Here is a 10,000-nt window from a genome sequence, read left to right as displayed (position 1 = left end):
CTTCTGTTAGCCTGTGGTAAGAAAGTTCCGTTGCTAAGTAATGCCTGTGTTGAACCACTAAATGGAGTAAGAAGTAAGATGCCTGTTGTAAAGGGCAGAGTTGGAGAGAAGACTGTCGACGTTTTAAGAGATACCGGTTGCAGTGGAGTTGTAGTCATGAAGGACCTTGTCGGCGAGGATCAGCTCACCAGAGATTTTAACGTCACGATGCTTATTGACAACACAGCGAGGAAGGTGCCTATAGCAAGAATTTATGTTGATACACCTTATCTTAAGGGACAGTAGAAGCGCAGTGCCTTTCAGATCCTATCTACGACCAAATTATTGGTAATGTACGTAATGCAAGGGATGCACAAAATCCAGAACCCAGTTGGCAAGAGGCTTGTGCAGTAACTACCCGAAATCAAGCTAAGAAAAAGGATGAACGCACTACTTTGAAGGTGCCTAGTACCCATGAAAACCCTATTGTGGATAGAAAGAAGCTCAAGCAGCTGCAGCGTGAAGATGAGAGTCTGCGGAAGTACTGGGATCGAGACGGTGTGTTAGTGAAGGGTCAGGCGGAGATTTCCTTCGAAGAAAAATCTGGAGTACTGTACCGCCTGTACAAGCATCCTTACGTGAATGGTGGTAAACCGCTTAAACAAGTTATGGTACCTGAGAAGTTGAGACACCTCATAATAGAAGTAGCTCACGGATCCATCATGGGCGGTCACATGGGCATCAAGAAAACAACAGACAAGATCCAGAGTGCATTTTATTGGCCTGGGATTCAAGGTGACGTAACCCGATTTTGCAAGTCCTGTGACGTGTGTCAGAAGACTGTAAGTAAAGGATCAGTGCCGAAGGTACCGTTAGAGAAGATGCCACTGATTGATAAACCTTTTAAGAGAGTAGCAATAGATCTTGTTGGTCCTATCAGTCCCCCGAGTGAAGAAGGACACAGATATATATTGACACTGGTAGATTTTTCGACTCGCTACCCTGAGGCTGTGCCACTAAAGAACATTGAAACAGAGACTGTAGCAGAGGCATTTGTAGATATCTTCAGCCGTCTAGGAGTACCTGAAGAAATCCTGAGTGATCTGGGTATGCAGTTTGTTTCTGACTGTATGAGAGAAGTCACCCGACTACTAAGCATTAAACAGCTTACAACAACACCCTATCACCCGTTATGTAATGGTTTGGCGGAGAAGTTTAATGGAACGATGAAGTCTATGCTCAAGACACTGTGTAGTGAGCAGCCAAGACAGTGGCATCGCTACGCAAACCCGCTGTTGTTTGCTCATTGTGAAGTTCCCCAAGAGTCCACTGGTTTTTCACCGTTTGAGCTGTTATATGGAAGAGCTGTCAGAAGACCAATGGCTATACTCAAACAGCTGTGGACAAAAGAAGTTGATGAACCTGAGGTAAAGAACAGTTACCAGTACGTTTTTGAATTACGAGAGAAGTTAGAAGATACCCTTAAACTCGCTCATAGTGAACTTGAGAAAGCCCAGCAGAAAGGAAAGCACGATTGCGACCACAAGTCTAAAGTCAGGAAGTTCCAGTCAGGTGAGAAAGTGCTTATACTGCTACCTACCGACCATAAGAAGCTACTTATGCAGTGGAAGGGTCCCTTTGAAGTTAGTTCTGTGGTAGGTCTCAATGACTACAAAGTGAAAGTAAAAGGCAAGGAGAAAGTTTACCATGGTAACCTTCTTATAAAGTACCTTGAGCGAGAGGAGACTACAGCCGAAGGAGTAGTAGCTGGTGGAGTAGGCGCTTCGTGTGTAGAAGATGCTGTCGACTGTGCAGCTAAAGCTGATGAAGCAGGGAGAGAAAAGGTTGATTTTTTAGAGCTTGGTGGATATGTAGCCAAGGAATCAATCGGAGATGTTAAAACCGGACCAAATCTGACGGATGAACAACGGAATGAATTTATGGATCCGGCTAAACAGTTCACAAATTTGTTTACTGAAGCTCCAGGTGCCACAGATCTCGTTCAGCATCATGTTAAACTCATTTCAGATGAGCCGGTTAGATCAAGACCTTACCCAGTACCTTACAGCATCAGAGAATCACTGAGAAGAGATATTGCCGACATGATTAAAATGGGAGTTATTAGAGAGTCCAGTTCTCCATATGCATCACCTGTGGTAGTAGTGAAGAAAAAAGACAACACAAACCGTGTGTGCGTTGATTATCGGAAATTAAATAAACTAACTGTATTTGATCTTGAGCCTATGCCAACTGCTGAACATTTGTTTCAGAAGCTTAGTGGAGACAAGTTCTACTCAAAAATTGACCTTAGCAAGGGATATTGGCAGATAACAATACCAGAGGAGGACATTCAGAAAACGGCCTTCGCAACACCTGACTGGTCGTACGAGTTCTTGAAGATGCCGTTTGGAATGATCAACTCGGCAGCAACACTGAAGCGTGCAATGAAAAAGTTGCTAGAAGATCTAGCCAATGTTGATTTGTACTGGGATGATATATTGGTTCACACCCGTACTTGGGAAGAACATATTAAAGCCCTAAGGGAGCTATTTTTGCGCCTTGTACAAGCGGGGCCTACTAAGTGCCTATTTGGAGTAAACAGTGTGGATTTCCTAGGTCGTCGACTGGAGCAAGGAATGATTGGTCTACATCAGGATAACGTGGAGAAAATTAAAGATGCCCCAAGGCCAAGCACAAAGAAACAGGTGCGATCATTTATGGGTCTAGCAGGATACTACAAAGACTTCATCCCTCAACTTTGCAGCGATCGCAGTGCCCTCATCTGATCTCACACGGAAAGGCCAACCTAATAAAGTTGAGTGGGGTGAAGCACAAGAGAAAGCCTACCAAACAATCAAGTCTTACCTAACAAGTGAGCCTATTTTACGACTCCCCGATCCATCTAAAACTTATTTCTTAAGGACGGACGCCTCCAACAGTGGAATTGGTGCAGTGTTAATGCAGAAACATGATGAGAAGTTATTTCCCGTTTGCTACGCAAGCAAGAAATTGACAGGTGCAGAAAGGAACTACTCCACAGTTGAAAAGGAATGTGTAGCAATTGTATGGAGTATCAAGACATTTCATCTTTATTTGTACGGAGTTTCTTTTGTTCTTCAGACGGACCATGAACCCTTAAAGTACATGAACAGTGCTAAGTTGCTAACGAATGGCTTATGCGTTGGGCTATGTTTTTGCAAAGTTATTCACTCACAGTTGAAGCCATTAAGCGCTCAGAGAACGTTGGTGCAGATTACTTGAGTCGTGCTGAGGAATGAGTTTATTGATATTAAACTGCCCCTTATTTAGCAATAGCATTGCGTGACTAGCGTTACTTTCCAGAAGCTTCACGAGAGTTCGTAGTTTGTTTATTTTTAGGTCCGTGCGTAAGCGTTTCTAAATCAGTGTGTTTTGTAATCCTTCCTTAATTAGATTGATTACTATTTTAGAAAGTTCTACAAGCTTTTTGTCAGAGTATATAAGTAGACGAGTCCTAGCTGAGTTTTTTTAAACTAGTTTTTCACAAGCGAAGAGAGTTGGCGTTAACCGTGTTTAGTCAAGTGTGACAGAAGCAGTGTTTATTCAAGTTGGCGGAGGCCGTGTAAGTTTGTCGAGTACATGTTATTTAGAGTTTACTTCGTGGAAACTAGGTTCATTTTTGGAATAAATCTTCTTGCTGTTGTTCCGAGAACCCTGCGATCACTTTAGTTTGCAAACCACCTTTCCTCAAAACATTCGAACTCGTAACAGAAATAAATTCTCAACTTAGGGAATTTTTCAATAGAAGACCTAATATTTGTTACTAAGGGAGAAATAAAGAGGTAAAACGACGACAGAAAACACCAATTGAGCTGTCTGTTTATGATGAGAAGCTTTATTTTTGTGAAAATGCTCAAACAAACTTACAATGCAGTGTAGCGCTGGTTTGCTTACTCTCTGGTTATCTCAGGTGAACCTCAACAATTTCGTATCATCGCTCACTTGACGAGTGATTAGTTCAAAATTTGCTCTCATATTCTCCTTAGAACCAGTGGAAGCAGTCTAGTCTTTCCAACTTTGACGCTAGTTCGGGCAATTTAGCTGCAAGCGGCTTCAAGCCATAAAATTGTAGCTCCTTGGCAGCTCCTTCCAAATTTTCATTTTTATCCGCAAGCTTTGAGCTCCTTGTTTCTAAATTTCCATTTGAAACAGTGCACGTTTTTATGAGCCGCAATGCGGCCCGATTCCTTTGAAGTAGAAACCTGTAGATCTTTAAAATTAAACTAAAAAAGCGAACTTGGCATCGTTCTTCTCCTGGAAAGCAAGTTACCTTCGCTTGCAACTACCTGTCCACACGCATGACAAAAACATGTTCTGCTGGCCAATCAAAATTCAAAGTTTTGACAATAAAACTTCAAAGTTTACCACCTTCCTGCCCACTTGGGAACGTTTTGTCGCCACTCCACAAACACTTGAAGGGAAGCAAAGTCAGTAATGCACGCGGGCATTTTGTCTTTTGTAGTTTTGAAAGTTACAATTAATGATATCACTTGGTTTCGTAAATCACTTGACAGTGGAACACCTTGCTTGCTCTGTTCTGTTCTGGGCCCGGTTGTTCAAAAGCCGATTAACGCTAATCCCAGATTAACAGTTAACCAATGAGTTTATTTCTCTACTCCCAAATGTTGTTCAACGCTGATATTCGGCAAAACCTAATATTAGAAGTAGTCAATTTTGAGAAACAAAAATAAGCAAAAGAAACTATCACCAAAAAGTTGAAAATATGAAGCAAAAGTTTACCCTAATCCTGGATTAAGTTAATCGGCTTTCGAACAACCGGGCCCTGTTGTAAGCGCGCAGGAAGCGGTAGAGCACGAAGTTCGTGCTCTACTGCTTCCTGCGCGCTTACAACAGAACAGAGCACAGTCGAGGCTTCTTTTATATTTTTGAAATATTTTTTATCAACATCACTGTAAAAAGTCAGATTCAACCACGCATCCAGTAAAATATCCCAGTGTTTAGTTATGACTGTTATTCAAGCGTTTTGTAAATGTTTTGTGATCAGTTCACCGTGTATAAACTCAAACTTAAAGAACTTTACGCCTTATGAATTAAGGCAGGGGAAAATGACGAGCGTCCGACCACAGAATTAAGCTTAATTTTTATCCTTATGATTCGAGCAAAAAAGCCTGAATACACATAATTAATGTTATCCAATTTGAAAAACCCGAGAAACTCATTGTAAGTTAAACTTTATAATCACATGAAACACGGAGCATGAACTTTCAGTTTTTTCTCTGAGAGAAACTTATTACTCTACAAAGACTAAAAACAAAGCTACACAGAACATCAGATAGCTTACCTTCTTCAGCAAATGTACGTTTCCGAGAAGTTCTTTTTGCATTAAATGATGCCATTATTTTATAATAATATGGGTAGGTGTCCAACAACAAGACAAAACACAAGACACTAGAAAAAGCCCGCCAAACATGGAAACGAGGTTACCAATACCGCCTCGATTCCATCACAGCTGGAAGCCATGTTGTAGACAGTTTGCTTTTCTACCAAACTAAAGTGATGTCTGGAAGAAAACGAGGCCCCTATCGCCAGTACTTGGGACAAGATGAACCCTTCCAGTCTTGAGCATTACAACAGAATTTAAGGAGGAGTAAAAAAGAATGTAAGCGTACTCCAGATCTCCTTGCCGCCGAATTTGCGGACGTATTTGACAATGAAGCCATCGAATTGCATCAAAATGGCTTTGATTTATCTGTTGAAGAGCGAAAAGATTGTCGGGAGGAAGAAAACATTGACACCAACTTAGATGAGTTGTCAAAAGATCCCTGTGGATTGGATTGGACTGGCGAGGAAAACTTTGAACATGTTGACAGCGCTGATATCGATTACTTGTCTGACTTTGATTTATTTTCCTGTTCAAGTGCAGCTGGTACAGTGTATGACTTTGATTCTGATAACTCAACCGATGGGAGTGATCACGAAGACTGTGATGTAGAACAAGCTCATGATAACGATCCTCCGCTCTGCGAAGGTGCATCACTTTCTCTTTCATCCAGTATACTGTTGACTTTGTCTTTTGTTCTTAAACATAGAGTTAGGGCGCTTTCCATTTGACAGAACTGACCGGCCAGACGGGGCATTTGGAAGGACTAACTCTACAACGCCATCAAATTAAGACACTTCGAGGACGATATATACTCCTCCAGAAGAATGCGAGGGATTATCATGCCAGTGTTCCTTAAAATTGATGCATTTTCTTTGCAAAATGACAGGTCTGGCCTGCCAGTTCTGACAAAAGGAAAGCGCCCTTACAGTGCAGTGTTTTACTGATCTTCTTGCTGTTATTGAGGCACATTGCCCTAAACCAAACTACTGCAAAACATATGTGAGGAAACTGTTTGACCATTTCAAGAACATCAAAGGAAACTTGGTCAAACATATGTTCTGCACTTTCTGCAAGGGCTGCATTTGTGAGCAAAGGCAAACGGAGTCAGTAACACTTCCTGATTCTTGTAGAATTTGTGGCACCAGTCTGGCGAACAATACATCTTTTTTTCTGGAAGCACCTCTTGCTGATCAAATAAGAAAACTCTTTAAAGGTCAGTAGTCCCTGCCTTTGTTCTGATTTTTGTTTTTGATTTTTTTTTAAATGGGTAAAAATCTTAATCTTGTAGGTTTTGGATTGTTTATGGCATCGAGTTCAAACCCCGTTTTGTTTGTGTTGAGTTGAATATGAGTATGAGTTGAATATGAATATTTTGTATTTTTGATAGGTCAAGAGTTTGTCAATGGGCTGAAGCATCGTTTCCACAGAAGAAAGCAGGCGGAAGGAAAAATTGATGATGTGTATGATGGCAAATTATAGAAGGATCAGTTTCAACATGGAGGATTCTTAATTGTCACAGCAGTTCAACATGTCATTTAAAGTTAACTCTGATAGTGTGGCTGTTTTTAAATCTTCAAAATTTGGTGTGTGGGCACTCTTTTTGTCAATTAATGAACTTCCATCACATTTAAGGTAAAGAATTACATGTTTAAGAAAAACTATGTACGGTTACATACTGTAAATACAGTTGAACCTCTTGCAATAAATAAGTTCTTGATCTTGTGTGGGTTCCCATACAAGATCAAGAACTTATTTAGCGCCAAAGATGCCATCTCTAATTTATCACGATCCTGTGTTGTCTACAAATTTTCTTGCCCAGGCTGTAGCGCCTGTTATGTCAGTGAGACAAACCAACATCTTGCTACACATGTTTTGTGAACATTTAACATCTGATAAGAACTCACACATCTTTTAGCACATTTATGAGTCAGAAACATGCTGAGATTTGTGCTCAGAGAATTGCTTTTCAATCCTTGACACTTCTTCCCACGCCTTTTCAGCTGAAAATGAAGGAGGCCTTACACATACATGTACATGTTGGTTGGGAAAAGCCCTCATTAAACAAGCAAGTTAATCATGTCGATTTAACACTTTCATTTTAATTTTTCTGTGTTAATTACCCATTGTTTTTCTTTCACTGTATTCTTTAGAACCCCATATTCACATCGTTATTTCATATTCATAATTCTTATTTAGCTATCTTTTACATCACACTGACTACCAGTTCATTTGTATTCGCAACTTACGATGGATGTTGGTCAACCGAAACATGTTTTGCAAACTTAAAACTGTGTGTCTTCTCTTGAAAAGTTTTTCATGTCTGCTACTATTTCACATATTTTGGAAAACTGGCTGCTGAGGAGAGGTGGTCACAACTGGAGGCTTGACCATAGCTATGACATTTTCACATTTTTTCACTGAAAATCTTCGTGTTTCCAGTGTAAATCAGACAACAATTTTAGTACTGAAAGTTGGGGATATGATTTTTTCCCTGTCCTTTTTTACCCCTACGTGTAATTCAACATATCAGTGCGACTACAACTACTGTAGAGGTCAAGTACATAATGGTTGTTTTTCCAATTTTTCTTCTTCAGGTCATTATCAAAATACAGGCTCTTCAGTGGGTTATGGTTTGGAGATGACAAGCCATTTTTCTCCACGTTTTTAAAACCATTTGTTGACATGATCTGTGCAGCTCAAGTGCAAGGTAAGAAGCACAAAGTACAAGTTATAATCTGTGGCATTAGCTTCACTGGAAAGGGCAATGGATGGGTCAGTAGGCTACTTATGTAACTTAAGTTATTGGTTTATTAGGTTCAAGGCAGTTGTTACTCAGAGTTTCATGCTTCCTTCACAGTAATCAGTCCAGGTTTTCACTTATATATCTTCTGTTGCTGTACACTGTAGTTCTACTAATGAGTACTCTGTGTAGTATATATTGGCTTAATTATTTTATTTCCTTTTATTTCTTTTTTAGGGTTTGAGGTTGAGTTGCCCAGAGAAGAAGCAGCTACTTCACGAGTGATGGTGCTTTTGGGTCATTTTCACCTATCGTCACGCTCTGCAGTGCTAGAACAAGTTTCTTACAATGGGCATGACAGCTGCTGCTATTGTACAGAAAAAGGGGAAACTGTTAGCACTTCTGCCAGAGGTCATGTTGTGACTTTCCCTTTCAGAGATACCCCAACTGGCCATGCGGAACTACAAACCTAAAAGGACATTGAGTAAGACTCACTGAAAGCATTGCATGAAGATTCATCAGTAAGTTGTCAGTAAAGGCTGCAGTTAAAAAAAGTTGGTCTTCAAAATAATTTTATAGACCCAACCTGCACTCAAAGTACATGTATTTCATGTATAATAACATAGAGGGCAAAATTACTGAATGCTGATTGGTCAATGAAGAGGGTATTTTTTTTGTAAATTTGCTTGAGAAGAGGGCAAAATTACTAGCTCATGATTGGTCGAGCGCCAAAAATTCTTGCACCTGATTGGCTGAACGTACCTCTTCCACATTCAGTTGGTTACGTCTGTTTGAGCAAAACAACTTCATCTTCATCGAAGTTTGTCTTTTAATTCGCGCTGCATTCGCCGAAAAGGCATAAAGATTGAGAACTGGCTTTAAAAGATGATCTGGAATTTGAATTTGCAAGTGACAAGAAGAAGGGCAAAAGATTTTTTTCATGAAAAGCTTAAAACTTGGATCGACTTACATGGCGCCCGGCGTAGCGGGATTGTGTGGTTGAAAAACAAAATGATTCCTTTTGTCAAGGGCTGTAAGTTTACCACGACATCTTGCAGCTCAACGAAAAAGGTCACAGAACAATTTGCCATTGACGGGAGGAACGAGTAGCTCAAATTTGGTGGATTTCTCTAGACAAACCGTTTGCTATGTTTACGGATGTGTATTTGCAAGTGGTAAAAACCTCTACAGCACAGGTGAATAAAATAAATTGAAGCTTAACATTTGGTTTAATCGTTGTTACTGTTGTTCAGGAATGAAACTCGTATTTTCCTCTCGAGTGGATGTAAATAACAATCATCTATACTCGTTTTGGACACATAGAACAAGTTGACTTGCTTGTCTGTTTGTCAGTTGCTTTGCTTCCGAGCGAACAAGTGTTTTAACTCCGCTTAGGGGACTGTTTTTCGAGGTGCCTCAACAGTGTTAAGAAAATTTTGCCCTCTATGTCATTAACAAGTGATCGCAATGGGTCCTCGTAAAATTAAGGATTAATATCACTTGTGTTTTCAGAAGTTGCTGAAATTGCCTATACTAAGTGCTGTGCAGGACCCTTGTGGACTTTATGGTGTGTCATACTAATACTATTATTTTTAGCAACATGCTGTAATTTTAGGCTCGACCCTACATCTGAGCTGTCTGTCAATTTAATTGCACTTAATCTAATTGGCCTTTGGTTTGACTCCTCCAACAGTGGCAAGAACTGGTATTGTGGACATCTGGTGCATCAAGTAGACTCTCGCTTGCTGAGTATCAAACCACCAAGTGCCATAACTCGGATACCAAGAAGCATCGACTCACATTGTAAACACTGGAAAGGTAAGTTCACTGTTCTAGCCTTTAATATATTTATTCTTCATCACTGCTAATTGTTTGAGAGGTTTCCACTCAAGGATTAT

At 40.2% G+C, this 10,000-nt stretch overlaps 1 protein-coding gene and 1 long non-coding RNA gene across 2 annotated transcripts in view; both read left to right on the top strand.

Moving 5' to 3' along the window:
* Positions 1 to 8,575, top strand: part of LOC138002601 (uncharacterized) — a 9,181-nt gene extending 606 nt beyond the window's left edge. The window contains exons 2-7 of the mRNA XM_068848614.1: positions 1 to 16; positions 277 to 2,684; positions 5,614 to 6,007; positions 6,750 to 6,822; positions 7,957 to 8,069; positions 8,340 to 8,575. The exon at positions 1 to 16 is cut by the window's left edge and continues 312 nt beyond it. Coding sequence (XP_068704715.1) covers positions 1 to 16; positions 277 to 2,684; positions 5,614 to 6,007; positions 6,750 to 6,822; positions 7,957 to 8,069; positions 8,340 to 8,575 — 3,240 coding nt within the window. The remainder of the gene's footprint in view (positions 17 to 276; positions 2,685 to 5,613; positions 6,008 to 6,749; positions 6,823 to 7,956; positions 8,070 to 8,339) is intronic.
* A 1,039-nt stretch (positions 8,576 to 9,614) lies between these two features.
* LOC138004609 (uncharacterized) overlaps positions 9,615 to 10,000 on the top strand; it is a 632-nt gene continuing 246 nt past the window's right edge. The window contains exons 1-2 of the long non-coding RNA XR_011123794.1: positions 9,615 to 9,669; positions 9,796 to 9,920. This is a non-coding gene — a long non-coding RNA (uncharacterized lncRNA). The remainder of the gene's footprint in view (positions 9,670 to 9,795; positions 9,921 to 10,000) is intronic.

This window comes from Montipora foliosa, chromosome 5 (assembly GCF_036669935.1).
Source record: "Montipora foliosa isolate CH-2021 chromosome 5, ASM3666993v2, whole genome shotgun sequence".
Lineage (NCBI taxonomy): Eukaryota > Metazoa > Cnidaria > Anthozoa > Scleractinia > Acroporidae > Montipora > Montipora foliosa.
Note: the sequence above shows the minus strand (reverse complement) of the source record. Positions and strands in the feature narration are given on the sequence as shown.